This window comes from Callorhinus ursinus, unplaced genomic scaffold (assembly GCF_003265705.2).
Source record: "Callorhinus ursinus isolate GAN/ISIS: 27379988/994484 unplaced genomic scaffold, GSC_fseal_2.0 scaffold19, whole genome shotgun sequence".
Lineage (NCBI taxonomy): Eukaryota > Metazoa > Chordata > Mammalia > Carnivora > Otariidae > Callorhinus > Callorhinus ursinus.
In genome coordinates this window covers 4,800,755-4,816,078 of record NW_027397081.1, presented here as the reverse complement: position 1 = coordinate 4,816,078, position 15,324 = coordinate 4,800,755, and the positions used below count along the sequence as shown (strand labels likewise).

The 15,324-nt window shown below is 41.2% G+C and overlaps 1 protein-coding gene across 1 annotated transcript in view; it reads left to right on the top strand.

Annotated features, from left to right (window-relative positions):
- GUCY1A2 (guanylate cyclase 1 soluble subunit alpha 2) overlaps nucleotides 1-15,324 on the top strand; it is a 333,141-nt gene that overhangs the window by 14,765 nt on the left and 303,052 nt on the right. The window contains exon 3 of the mRNA XM_073903673.1: nucleotides 3,685-3,806. Within this exon, the coding sequence (XP_073759774.1) occupies nucleotides 3,685-3,806 (122 nt within the window). The remainder of the gene's footprint in view (nucleotides 1-3,684; nucleotides 3,807-15,324) is intronic.

Genomic DNA, 15,324 nt, shown 5'->3' with positions numbered 1-15,324 from the left:
AGTAGATTGTGCTTGGAAGGGGGTATAAAAGGAGGACTTGAAATACTCTCCAGGGTCCATTACATTTCTAATGCCAAGAGCCTTTCCTGTAGAGCATACAATTTTACTGATTTACTTAATTTCTCATGCTTAATGTTTTGCCGCTGTGTGTCAGATGGACTTCGTGGTAAGTTTCTTATATTTTTAATTTTTTTTTTTCTGTAAACTGCATGAGCGCACTCACTCAAACAGCGCCCTGTTCCTGTAGCATCGTCTTCTTGCCTCGATGTAAAATGAGGTAAAGGGGCGCTGAGCGTACATCTTCATGTACGTCTCTGTAACCCAGGCTTCTAGGGGGTGGGCTCACTTCCCGGACAGTGTGGCTTGGGAAGAACAGTGGGAAACAAGAGGGCTAAGTGGGCGGCAGGCCAGGCTCACCTTCAGAATTCAAAGGCACCGGGATTGAGGGAAGTCTGCTTTATGAGGACTCTCTCCTCTGATGTCATTTTTGACATTATGCTGTGTCTCTGTGCGTCTTTGTCCTGTGGTTTACAGCCGAGGGCTGGGAAAACGTGCCTTGGGAGTAGACCTACCACAGGGCAAGTTTACTAGATTGAAAGTCAGATTCTGCTTTTGAAGGGTTTAGGGCACATGCCCTAACCTCCGCGAGCCTCTGTTTTCTCATTTTTAAGATGGTAGTAATAGCAGGGTTGGTTGGGCTGCCATTAAATGAAATGATAATGATAACCTCAGGTCATAGAATCATGTAAAGTACTACAGTGCTTGGTACACAGAAGTCATCAATGTGTTCACTGAATTATTATTATTGCCACTCTTCGTCTCTGACTCTTCTACACCTCAGTGTTGGATTGTCTTCCCCTTTGCCCTCCCTCTGCATTATTTGCCCTGTGATCCTTGAGTCTGTAGAAGTTTGGAATCCTTTGTTTACCATCAGGAGCTAAACATGCTCCATTCATCTTCTAGCTGCAGCTTCTTGTCTCAGAGAGTTTGGATTTTTTTTTTTTCCTTCAACTAAATTTCTGCCTCTAGAATGCCTCACCAGCCACCCTCGCCCATGTTTATCCTGCGTGACTCCCTCCACGTCCGTAGCTCCCGAGGACGGATTAGAATTAGCAAGACAGTACAGGCAAAGCAGAGGTGTCTTTAAAACTACGATTGGAAAACATGATAATCCGGCTTCCTGGGATGTAATGTTCAATCATTATATATTTTAAAAACTGAAGTAAGAAGAAATAGGTGTTCAGAATCATGCCACTCATTTTGTACTTTTTTTTTTTTTTGCAAGCAAAAGCATCATTATGCTCATCACAGGTGGGCCTGCTGCCAACCTCCTATTAGTTTGGGACATTTCCTATAGTCATCTAAAATTAAATTGTTATTCCAATTATCACCGTGGGCCCCGTGTTTGTTTTGTACAGCCAACCTTCTGTTCTTTTTTCCTTTGGACAATTGAATAGGGATTAAGCTAAAATAATTTCCATAGAACACAAGAAGTGGGTGAACCCTGATTATTCTGGAAACAAACTTAAATACTATTACTTTTGTGGTCATGGTCAGATTGTGTGGCTCTACAATATTTAGAAAGTGATCTAGCTTCTTTTTCATATATTTACATAGAATATCTATCTGAATGAATGAAAACAATGTTAGGTAAAAGCTATTATTTATTGATTGATCACTCTTTTTGAGGCAATGTACTGGGCACTTCACATCTCTTATTTTTTATGTAATCCTGATCATCTATTTCATAAGATCATTGTATAAAGCTCATTTTACAGATAAGGAAATTGAAGCTATGAGAAAAAATAACTTGTGGTGATTCCGGTTAAAATAAGGGAGGCTGATTTTACAGTAACCCTGTATTTGTCTGTCTTTAATGACTGCCTTCCCCATTCCACCTTTTATTGAGTGATTCCCGCATTTTGGAAACCGTATTGAGCATTTTGCCAACCTGGTTTATTGGGGTCTGATCTTGGCGAGGTGTGCAAACACGAGGCCGTGTTATTTATTTTTTTTCTCTTCAGTCATTTCAGACATTCGAGGATGGGTCGGTCCCCTTTGATGCTAGCTCAGGCAGATTGCCCTGATTTCTGGGAATTTCCAGGGAGTATGAAGTCCACTCCAGCTGAGTTCACACCTTCAGTCCCGTATCCAGTCTCACCCTTACACCCCTCTCTGCCTGTGTCAGGCCTTGGCCTGAGGGACTGGGAATGCCGTGTAGAGGGGGAATCCTGTGGTTTTTCACTGCTGGGGTCCAGGCCGCCCCTTTCTGGGTTCCTCTCTCTTCTGATGTATATTGTATCAGGCAGGAATGAAATGGAAAATGGCAGAAACCCTTTTTAATTCACTGATGTTTGTAACATCAGTGTAATTAAACACTGATGTCTTGGCTGTGATGCCGTCAGTCAGGTATGTATATGGGTTCTGCCTGGACTGCTTCAGATGGCCCTGCTCCTGGCCCCGAGGATTGTACTGGCAGGTACAGTCTGGCAGGTGGGATCCCTCTCCGGCTGGCAGCCTCTAGATGGGGAAGGTAGTCCGCGGGGACAACAAAAGCACCCTCTCTTCCCTCATATCTCCCTCACCCACGGGGAACTCCTGTTGCTTGCCAATGGAGGTATGGTAGGCTGCTCCTGTTGGCTTCTCTTTCTTTTCCCCATTAATAACTCTTTCTGGAACCTTCTCCACTCAGGAATTAGGCTACCTCAGCAAGCGTTCATGGTGGGATGCGGAACCCAGCCCCCAATCTCAATCATGGTGGACGCTCTTTCCCCAGCTGGGCTTCTGCAGAAAACTTGTCCTTTCTATTTTCTTGGAGGAGAGGGGAAGAATAAAAACAGCACTATCTTCCTAGGCCAGTTCCTCACTCCTCTGAGGATTGCCTTTCAAATTTGTTTCATTCCTTTGCTTCTCAATGACAGTGACTCGAGTTCTTCAAGTTCTGGCGGGAACAGCTACTCTTGGGGAACGTGGGGGCCTTAGGTCCCTGTCTGTCTTCAGCGTTGGTGCCTTGGCTCCAATCCAGAGGCAGCTGGAGAAGTTCAGGCAACACCTGATGACACGGGCATTTCGTCATTCTGTCCTTGCAAGGACTCAGGGAGGGGGAGGATCTCCATTTTATGAGGGAGGCTAGTTAGACCCACAGTGATGAGGTCACTTGCCCCAAGTCTCACAGAGAGACAACGGTAAGACCCTATTCAAGTTCTGTCAGACTCCAAATGCTTCCTTAGCGGATTTGTCATCCGTGCACCATGTTGCTCTCTCCTTGACTGTGCAAGAGGTTAAGACGTGTTTACTTTTAACACCGTGCCCATGCACCAAGTAAGAACTGTGAGTTATGCTTTTTGCTCGGTGTCTTCCTTATAGGAACAGATTACCCACTGTGGTGAAGTGCTCCGACGAGGAAGCACTCGCGGTGCAAACTGCTGGATCTTCTCGTTCTCCTCCTCTGTGTTTTTCACCCACAGCTTCCTTATTAGTGACGGCCTCCAGTTCCCGGTCCGCACCGTGAATGCTGATGTTAGTGGTGGCTTATGCCAGAAACGGTGTCTAAAAGCTGCAGTTATTTTAAAATGCAATTACACCAGGGGCACAGACGGCGTGTGCTTGTGTGTATGCATACACAAGTGCATTCGCAGATGGTTTAAAAATGGTCTCCGTATGCTAATTTTGTTTTCTTCTTAGTTACAGGGATGCAGAAAGGAATTTCCACAATATCTCCAACAGATGCTCCTATGCAGACCATTCCAACAAAGAGGAAATTGAAGACGTCTCAGGAATTCTTCAGTGCACTGCTAATATACTTGGTATATGAACTATATATTAATATGGGTGAGAGAGAATGAGGGGAAGGTGGAAAGGAAGGTATAAACATTTCATTTTCTACTAATGGGAGGTTTAGAGGTGAAGGCAGAGGAAGATGAAGACCTTGTCTTCAAGTGACTTGATTTCCACACTCCTGGAGATGTTTAAGTGCAAATTACATGCCTGCCATTTACTTGGAGGTTGAAAAACATAGTAATAAGAATACTCACATTCCAGGGAAACCTGGGATTGGTATGTTGGTATTAGCCTCCTGTGATCCATATTTTTCTGGCTCTTAACCTCGACTAAAGTTGGGGATCTTCCTCTCTGAGCCCGTGATTTCTAATATCTTATTATTTCTAATATTATTATCACTCTGTTACTTGTGAGAGGCCGTGGTTGGAGCGGGAGGGTGGCTCACACATACTCCTAGTGGACTCAACAACTCAGAGACAGTGAGGCAGGTCATCTACTGAGTCTTTGTCCGTGTGTGTGTGTGTGTGTGTGTGTCCATCTTGAAGATCCTAGTGTTCGTGACAGCAGAACTGTTGCTGGGTGCTCCCAATAGGGCTAAGAGGTGAGGTTCTAAGGTGTACCGAATCATGCTGCCTTAAGGCACCGTGAGTGGGCTGTGCCATCTCACTATCTGATGTTCTTGGTGTGTGATACCTACGTTTTATTATATGCAAAGTAGATATCATTGCAGGGGTATTTTTTGCCCTAATGTCTTACATGGGTTTTTAGTTAAAAAAAAAAAAACTTTTTAAATTTTTTGGGGAATCCTCCCTTTTCCTTATTACTCAGACAGGGATCTGCGGAGTGTTGGTAGGGAACAAGTCTTAGTGACTGACTCTGTGTAGAACTCAGAATCCCCTTTCCCTCAGGGTCTGATGATGAAGACCCCGCAAACTTGTTTGCCTGACTTTCTTTTCCCCGTAGAGTAAGTGCTCTCTTGGGAGACCTCGGAGTCCCTCCTACAAACAGATTCCAGGTGACCTCAAACCATGAGTGTACCAGGTTTTCCTAAACATACCTGACTCCCAGAGGTAGATCTGGCTTTTACATTGGAGCCTTGATGACACCTACCCAGTGATAACATTGTCATCCTGGGTAAACAAAATATTCTATTAAGAACTTGGACCTTTCGTGAGGGGTGATTTGTCTATAATATAAGCAAGGGAGTGATGGACAGTGAAAAGGAAGCCCAAGGATTTACTTACCTTACTACGACTGCAGGGATGTCCTGCTACCCCAGTAAACTTAATTATTACAGAAGAGGAGGGATGAGAATAAATGGGGGCTGGGGTTCGGCATTACCCAAGAGCTTTTTACAGTTTTTTTTATTTTCAAGAATTGTCCATCAGTTAAAAAAAAAAAAAGACCAAAATAAGGTTGCCAACTTCGTCAAGTAAGGATAATTTGTTAAAGTGATCATGTTTTAATGCCACCATTTTATAAAAGAAGGGACATTTTAACTCTTTCCAAAATAGGAGAGATTATTATATATTAAATATATATATTAAATATATAAATATATATATTATTATATATTAAATGCCTTTAAATGGAATTTAAATGGAATAAAATGGCATTTAATGGAATAAATGGGCATTTAAATGGAATAAATTTAGATTGATGACAAAAAAAAAAGAAAGAAAAAAGGAAAAGACCCAGCTCCATCACTAACATTTATTTCTCTTGAGACATGGCGGGTTAAGATGATGCCGCACAAAGGGATGCATGAGAATCTTGGCAGAGGGATGTATACTATTTTGAAAAGTGATTCTTGACTTACTCAGTTTGTAAATATTTCACTGCCCTTCACACCTCCTTGCCTTATGCTCCCCACCTTACCAATGAGAGGGGGTGGGAAGTGTTCACAAGAAATCGATGAGGATGCTAAAGACATCTGTACTGGCTTGCACATGGGTGTGCCCGGAGTCGCATGAACTCTAGGTCCGACCATTGGGTGCGGTAACCACCAGGGGGCGCTGTTGACCAAGCACAGCTTCGTTGCCTGTGGGATTCCCTCAGTAGTGCGTGAGAAGAGCCTCAGGCAGTGCTACCTGATGATATAGGGAAAGAGTGGTTTTAATAGACAAAAGAGATTAGATTTTTATTTATTTATTAGAGAACGAGAGAGAACATGAGCCAGAGGGAGAGGCAGACTCCCTGCTGAGCAGGGAGCCTGTTGCGGGGCTCCATCCCAGGACTCCAGGATCATGACCTGAGCTAAAGGCAGACACTTAAACAACTGAGCCACCCAGGCGCCCTGAGAGATTAGATTTTATTTTCCCCTTGGTACTGATGGGTTGTTCTTAAAATGCAAAAAGTGTAATATTGTAAAACTTAAATTTCTGAAGAATAAAACGAAATGTCTGCAATCTGTTGACCAGAGACTGGCATGGATCCGACAGGCAATGATGTGCCTGAGCGTTATCTTTTCTCTTTTGAGTTATGTCTTTTCATGACTCTTGCAATATAGACCGCCCAAGGACAAAGGGAACAGCTTTACTAGTCAGAGTCAATGAAAGATTTGTTTTCAACAAGTCACTGAACTATGATTGATCTCGGCTTGCTCAGATTTCCTCTTGTTAAATGACATTTAAATTCTCCTGTGCAATCATTTATGAGAATGCAAGAATCAATCAACTCCATGAACAGAAGAGCAGAACATGAGAGGAAGCCATCTTTTGAGTGAGGGAGTTTGGCTTGGGAATAGAGAGTCTCAACCACGGTCAGAGAATCCTTCTAGGTGGGTACAGAGGGTGGTTTTCCAACCGCATGATTTACATTCATTGCCGTTGGGGAGCATGGTTAGAAGATGGGTGTATTGGGATGGGGGAATACATACTTCTCTCTTCTTAACAAGGAGGTTGTGGTAGAGATGAGAAATGTGTGTGTTCACTCATCTGTGTGTTCCTTACACTTCACTTATTATCAAGAAAGATTGAAAGTCCTTCGGTCAGAAAATAGGACTAGCAAAGCCCATTTTTCTTCTTTCAAAAATGATTATATCTATCAGCTTAGTATGTACCCCTCTAGAGGGTTTGATCATGTGCTGGCTTTTTAGGTTGAAGAGAGTAGGAGAAATCTTGCTGCAGAAAACCAGCTTGGCCTCTGTCCTGTATTTGCTCTGTTGCTTCCTCCCTAGGACTCCCTGGAAACACATGTGCATCACAGAGTGGTTCATGCCCCTGCTAGTAACGGGACAGAATTGTTTCCCCATCAACATTTTGCCATTTATTTCTCTCTCTCTCTCTTTTTGGCTTAGAAACTGGTTGTTGCGATTTTTTTTGCCTCATCATTTACAATTTAGGGATATTAAGTACAGACTGCTCAGAATCCTGTATTTGCCTCGTTTTGGTTGGTGCCCTGGACATCCCTGTGTTAATGTGGGACCATACTCCAAAGAGGCTTTTAAACTCTGGGAAAGGCCATACAGAGAAATATAGCTGTGAACTCTGCCCTCCCTGCTGGAGGCTTTCTGTGTGAAATTTACTGCTTTATTTGGAATATATCTTCTCACCAAAAGGATCTAATTTTAGTTGCCTGAAAAATTATGGCTTTTCCAGTCGTAATCTGCAAAGCCCATTTTTAGCTCCAATTAAAAGTTGTAAAATGTATTTACATTCTTAGGTGCGACATTGAGTATTTTCTTGGGTATTGAAATGCTTCAATGGTACAAAGGAGTATCTATGAGAAAGCATTAAAGGATCAATATCGTGATCCGTGTTTGTTGCTAAAGTGTTAGCACCTGGCCCTGTGGCTTAGGTGATATTGGGGGACAGAGGTGGAGGAGGGAGAGTTAAGGGAGAAGGACAAGAAATTGCATAGCTTCCTTACATAATGCAATGCCAAATAAATGAAGGTTTTGGCTATTTCAGTTGTTTGTTTTCTTTTGGCTTTTTCTTATCAACCCAGTCAGGGTCTAGGACATTCAGGATATGCCTGATAACAGAAGGATGGATACCAAACTACCTTCATGTGCTCAACTGTTTCATTGCAACAAAGTAACCCTCTCTGTTCAGAAGGGCATCAGTGATGTGTCTCCCTAAATAGGCAAGGTGAAAAGGCCTTAATCAACTCAGAGCAGTGCCTTCCCCAGCCTCCTTTTAGCCTTGGAGATAGAAAAAAAGATGTTAACGTGGCCTTAAGTTTGGTCCTGTACTCTGGTGGGGCTGTTTCAGTCCCGGCCAGTTTGCCTTCTGTTGAAGGGGTTGTGGGTGTGGTGGTTGGAGAGCGTCCGGTGCTGTAGGACTGAGGAGATGGTGTAGGAAAAAGGTCCTTGCACAGTAGGATAGAAATCGGAACCGAGTGCTCTGGGTAATTCACTTGGGAATGAAGAGCAAAGTCGGGGTTGCTGTTTGAGTAACAGCGTTTATTTAGCAAGTATTCACAAAGTATAGTTGTCTGCTACTTTTGCTAAGTGCATTTTCTCTCCAAATACTCAAGAACATGAATGGGGAAAGAATATTCATCCAATTTTTCTCTCTTTTAAAGGTCCTCTGGGAGAGTAGGGCTTTATTGTCTCCAAAAAAAACCTTAGCACGTCTTAAGTCAGAATCAGGAGTGATGTCATGGGGATATTTGTTGGGAAAGTGCTAATGAGGAGGATGGAGGATCTGGCCTTTGGGGTTAGACCTCACAGCCTCTTCCTGGCATCAGGGACTCTGAAATGCTCTGAAGGCAGAGCTCTCTATCGTGTGCTGCCCATTCCAGAATCATTAGCGGATATAGAGCTTTTTGGTTTTTATAAGCAATAATTTGTTGTTTATAGGTTAACTTGTATGTACTTTTTGGTTTATATCATGATTTGGAATGTGCATTTAGCAGCCTTCTAAATGACCATGAAACTGTGAAGGATTAGTTAGCCTTACTTAGGGTTAAGATTACCTTGGGGGTTTTCTTGGAATAACTCTCACATACTCCAATTCACTAAACAATTACATGATTCATGTATTTAGAGTCTTGGAGAACGAGTTGGTGCGATAACCACCTAACATTTTCATTGATGAATTAAGATCAATAGCAACAGATACGTTCTACTAATATAATTCTTGTTACTGTAACTTGGTAACTGATAATTGTTCTCTTTTACTAAAAGTAAATCATGTTGGTATCTTTATGAAATGGATTAGAGCTAAGGTGTTTGGAGGAGACTTGATTTATTAATTGATTTAATAATGGTATTATAGCATACTAGTGGTTCAGAGTAAAAATGAGCCAGACTATTTGGGTTGAATTTGCAGCTTAGCTACTTGGTGGCTGTATGGATTGGAACAAGTTACTTAATCTTTTCCATACTTTACATTTCTCATTTTGTAAGATGGTTATAATATAACTCCTTACATCCTACAGTTGTTGGGAAGACGAAATTATTTAATTTATATAAAGTACTTAAGGCAGCCTGAGAAATAACAAATGCTACACAAGTGTTTGCTCTTAGTATTGAATATTCACAGAAAAAAATTTGCATCAGCCCTGGGAGGTCTATGTTGCTCACTTTTGTGGGTGAGGAAATGGATATTTTGTGATGTTAAATTGTCAGGTTTCCTTGTCAGGCGCGAGGAGGCCCAGAAGCAGGATTTAAACCCAGGTCAGTCTGATTGCAAACCTCTTGTTCTTTCCAGTGCTTTATGCAGCCTTCCAGAGTCGTTGGACTGAGACTGCACTTTCTATCGCTTCTCTCTTGCTAATTGCACAAGTCTTTCTGGGTCTGTGAACTGTGCATATTTTACTTAGTTCATTACTGTTCGAACATGTACCTGGGATGTTTGCTTGAATGTGACAAGTAGTATCCAAAACTTTTCTCATTGGTACTGAGGAGGGAGCAGTTTTTTCATAACTTGGATCTTTTTCAGTTTAGAAATATTATTTTCCTTTAGATTTCACGTGTTGACATGCAAATGAGGGGTGATGTGTTTGTCCTTATGACACAAACAAGGTTTCACAGTTATGCTGTCGTAAACAATATGCCAGTTCTGTTGGCTAAGCTAAGCTAAGAAGCTGATCTTGGTATTTAGGTGGCTTACTATGTTAGACCTCACTGGTGGGGCACAAAGCCTCTAAAAGGTTGTATTTCTCATGCCATTTTTTTTTTTTAATGGCTGTTGCCTATTAACGTTTAGGAACACTGTCACAGTATCTCATTAGGAAAGTTGTTACAGTATCTTATTTAATAACATGAATTAATAACACAATTTAATTCCTAATCAAGGTCTTGAGGAGCAGGTCCGTGTAAATTGGAAGGAACTTCTGTGTTCTGCTCTCTGCTCGCATACTTGGCCCGAAGTGATTCGATAGGGCAGGTAGGTCTGAGAAGGAATGAGACAGCCCGGGGTGCTGGCGGGGGTTGGGGGGGCCCACACTGGCTCCAGTATGTGTAAAATTAATAAAAATGGAAACTTCACTTGTACAGATCAGTTTTAGAAGATGGAAGTGTGTTGAACAGAGATGTGAAGTGCTTTCTCTCCTCCCATAGATAATCTTTTTTATTTTAGGAACATTTTCTTCTGAATCTGTGGCCAGCCTTTTCCCATTGGTCCTGCTGGATTTCTCCACACTTAGCTTCTACTCCTTACTAGAAAATCATGACCGTCATTTTTATTCCTTTTTTTTTTTTTTTTTTTTGGTCTTCTTTGTTTATCTCTATTGCATTGTCTCCCTGCCACTACCAACTTTGTCTGGCACTTCTTTGCATGGGAGGGGAACTTCTCACATCCTAAATTCCTCAGACTGTTGTTCTCTTTGCTGAACTTTTTAGTAGGTGGTTTTTGTTTTCCTTTTCCCTTAAATTTTTAAAAAAATTTCAGTATAGTTTTAGATTTATAGAAAAGTTGTGAAGATAGTTTATAAAGTTCTCATATATCCCATATCCCTTTCTTCTATTATTGATACCTTACATTACGATGGTACTTTGGTCCCAGTTAATGAACCAGTATTCCTACGTTATTCCTGACTAAATTCCATGCTTTATTCAGATATCCTTGTTTTTTTTTTTTTTACCTGTTTTCTGTTCCAGGATCCCACTCAAGATTTTGTATTACACTTACTTGTCATATCTCCTTAGACTTGTCTGTGACACTTGCTCAGATTTTCCTTGTTTTTGATGATCTTGACGGTTTTGAGGGGTACTGGTCAGGTCTTGGATTTGTCTGCTCTGTGCTTTGGGGGGTGTGTGTGTGTTTTGAACGTTTTCTCACTTTCTAGGACTATAAGATGCTCCAGGCTCATCTTGTGTATTTTCTGCTCCAGTCCTAGAATCAGCTGCTTATCCAAGGAGTCCTGATTCCTTTTATTGGAGAATCGGTGTTAGAAACCAAAATCTGGGTGCTAGGAGTACTATTGCTGTTGGGGTATTCTTGTTTCCAAGCCCTCTCAGCTGACAGAGCAGCAAAATATGTGTATGTATATAACTCACGTATATATGCTCACCAGTAAATATTTCTGTATGTGTTCATCTGTATCTATCTTGTGCTAAATGTGCGTCCATAGTGATCTAACCATAGGGATCCTTCCAGTCTTTTCCCCTTGCTTGTCTGTAACCTCTGCTACACCAGTGACAAACCTGGCTCTTGTAGCCCTCCCATCAGTCTAGTTAACAGTTGGATTGCAGTGTGCATGTAGAGTTGTTTCACACCTGTTAATACGTATGCCCACGGGAAAAGATTTTATCAACCAGAGTAGAGGGTAAATGTCCATTTTTGGGGTATGAAGTTACGTATGGAGTTCCAGAGACTCCACTCATTTCCAGTGTCACTTAGGTCAGTACCTTTCTCCTCTACCACGTCCAGTGAGGTGTTTTTCATACATTTATAATACAGTGATATTCTTTTATCATATCCTTAATTCTGTCCCATGATTCTGTGTCTCCTAAAATATATATAAATATATATTATATAGCAACATATAACACAGAAATGTATTTATATGTTTATATAAATATAAAATATATTTAATTTGCATACATTAAGGTTTATTTTTTGTGTTGGAAAATTCTGAGTATTGATAAATGCATAGTGTCATGTACCTACCACTACAGTATCATGTGGAATACTTGAACTGTCCTAAAAAAAAAAAAAATCCCCTGTGCTTCACCCATTCAACCCTGCCCTCCTCTTTGCATCAAACCCCTGGCAAATATGGATCTGTTTGTCTCTCCGTAGTTTTCTTTTTCAGAATGTCCTATAAATATTTAACCTTTTTACATTGGCTTTTTTTTTTTTTTTTTTGCTTAGCAGTAGGCATTTAGGATTAATACACAACTTTGTGCGGCTTGATAGTCGATTCCTTTTTGATCTCTGAATAGTATTTCATCATACATATATACCACAGTTGGCTTATCCATTCATCTGTTGAAGGACAGCTTGGTGGCTTCTGTTTTTGGCCATTACGAATAAACCTGCTGTAAACTTTCGACTGCAAGTTTTTATGTAGACTCAAGTTTTGAAATTCGTTAGGTCAACATCTAGGAGTATGATTGCTACACTTTATTAGCTTTGTAAGGAACTACTAAGATGTCTTCCAAAGTGGCTGTACCATTTGTTGCTCATCTTATCCAGAAATTGGTATTGTCAGGTTTTGTTTTGTTTTAAAATTTTAGTCCTTCTAATTGATGTGCCTTTTTCCCTTTAAATTTTAATAAACTGGACCTGCTGTCTTACCATTTCAACATATACGAAGGAGAGTTAAGAATTTTGTTTTCCTGTTTTGTCATCCTTTTTCAAGATCTTGTGACTGAATGGACACACTGCTTGAAAAATTCTTAATCAGGGCAGAAATTGGCCATGGTACTAATAGGTAGAATCTTTATCTTTGGTTTAGTAAAAATAAGTCCCTGGAACAGAGTTGGTTAGAAATCTTAGGAATTTGGGTATAAATTTAAGTGACATCACTTGTAATCCTATTTGTTGCAAGTGTTAAAAATTGGAGATGCCCACAGTCTTAACACCTTTTGTGCCCCCAGCCCCCAGAGGGCTATCGTTTGAATTCCTTTCAGCACTATCCGTGGCCAGTGAGTAATTCACTTAACTAAACCCCCTATTCCTCAGGCCATTCTCACAAGCACGTTTCTCAAATCTCTTAAACAATCTCCTATTACTCTTCTCAGGAGAGAGTACCACTTGCATTTATTATCTGCAGCATTCCTAACATGGGAACAAGTTTGGCGTGAATTAGAGCAGAAGAAATGGTAGCGCAGATAGGTCAGGCTGCTTGCAGAGGGTCACCCTGTTAGCGCGTGGGGAGGGCAGCAAGATTGTGGGGCTCCCATGTGAGAGTCTGTGGTATTGGTGACGGACCCCTCCACTGCCTATGTCAGAAAAGAGTAATGGCCATTTTTGCTTTTCCTCTGAGTTAGAAGGAAGCTTATTCTTTCCTTACTGTCTGAGAAAGAGGATTGTGAGCCCATAGCATTGCCTATGTCAGACTCAGAGCCCATTTTTGTTGCCATCCCTGGACCCATTTCATAGTGATTTGGCACAGTTCCTTTTTTAATCTAAATACTGTGTTTGGAGCCTTTTCACTCAAATGAACACACCACCTCCCCTTCTGCCTTCACTTTTTCCTTTTTATGTGATGACTTTTATTCATCAGATTAATCATTTCTACCTGGAGGGCTACTTTTTTTTTTTTTTAATTTAGTACCTTATGTTCTGTTTTCATTGCGCTCTGCTACAGAACTCTGACTTGACTATACATTTTAATATTCCATTTAATTATCCTGAAAATTAATGAAAATTCAGTAAGATTAGAGTTAAATTCAAACATCCTAGGTTCTGTGCTAGGTAAGTTGTCATTCTTACTGCCTTGAGTTCAGATCTTGCGTCCGTCTTAAATGTTCTTGACAGCATTTATGAGCTATTTAATTTGGTGAGTAGAGTTTTATGAGTCACAATAAAAATGTTACTCAAATTAAGGCTTTTTATGTATGGTACATTCCTTTTATTATCTCACTGTTAGTCTATTTTTAAAAAGCGAAAATATTAGTCTCTTTTGATTTGTTGTTCGTGAGCCTGCTCAAAGACGCCCATATGTTTTATTTTCCATGTGGGGATCTAGGGAGGATTCTGGATCATGGGGGATTTTTATAGGGACTTCAGAGTCCTTTTTGCCTATTTCTTTTCCCCCTAATGATAGGTCGAGTGCTATGAGATCCATTTCCGATGTAGCATGATTGAGCCCCAAATTCCAATTTCTGGCCTATCCTGTTTTTTTTCCTGTATGTTGACCAACTCTGGTCTTAGCTTTGAAATGAGAAATGGTAATTTCCCCGAGTGGAGAGAGAAGATGTAGACCTGGAAATACTAGCCCCCTGTGATATAAATAAATTTTACTGTAGCCCTTGTGGGCAGCATGTACACTGTTGGCCACCAATGTTACCACCCAGATCTGGTTGGGGTAGGTCCTTGGGGGAGGAATGGTTGGGGGCTGGAGGATGGGCTTCACTTACCACATTGAACGTGGGAGTCAGAAGAACCACAGTGGTGAGTCCCAATCATGGACGGTATATGGGTAGAGCGTTACTTGAAGTAAGGGAAGTGTTAGTGACAGATGCAAAAAGAAACGAACAGAGCACTAATAGCAGTCAGCTGAAGAAAAAGCAGATGTGATGTTCGTAAGCAAGGGCGCTGAGGTAATTCCTGACTCCTACACACTGGCCAAGATTGAACATTGTCCAGAGCTAATGAGGAAAGAAAGAGGAAAAGCCAACTCTGAAAGTATCTATTTTTATTTTAACATTTACGAATTTATGCTTTTGTCTTTGCTAGGGAGATGTGTTTTGCATTATTGATTTGAATCCTAATCCCAGAAGTAATTATTTCTACTCCAGAGTCTACAACAGCGGATTCCTCTAGTGGGTACAGTAGGATCATCTGGAGACATTAACTAAAAACAAAAACAAAACCCCAAAAACACAACAAAGAAACCAGCCTGCAGACACTATATGCTCTGTAAACTATATACTCTGTAAATACCAGATACTCTGATTCATCTAGGATGGGGACCAGGAATTTGTATGTTTAAAAATAAGCGCCCCAGAGAGTTCTGGTGTGCGGGCATGTCTTGATCCTTTAATTCCAAGGCTAACCCTGCTCTTGGCGAGTGTGCTTATTGGGACACTTCGTTGAATTCATAGGGAATTTGATACCCAGTTAATTTCTGCTAGCCGAGGTTCTAGAATCTGGGTTTCTCTTTTTGTCTCCTTTCTGAGAGTGGTTGCTGCCTTGTACACCACTCGGTTCTTTTCACTTATTCTGTTTCTCTTCAGGACTTTCAATTCTGGTTCTGAAGCCTAAACAGGAACGGGGGGGGGGGTGGGGGGGCCCTGCTTCCATTCTCTGTCCTTTGTCTTCCAGATAAAGGTTTAATGCCTCCTGCTAGATGCTCTCTGCTCTAGTTAAGCTTGCTTTCTTTTTTCCCTTTATCTCTTTGCCAGATCTCTTTGATGCTGAGGACTGCTGGCTTCCACTGCCCCATTTTGTATCATACATTGATGATACCATGTTTTTTTCCCCC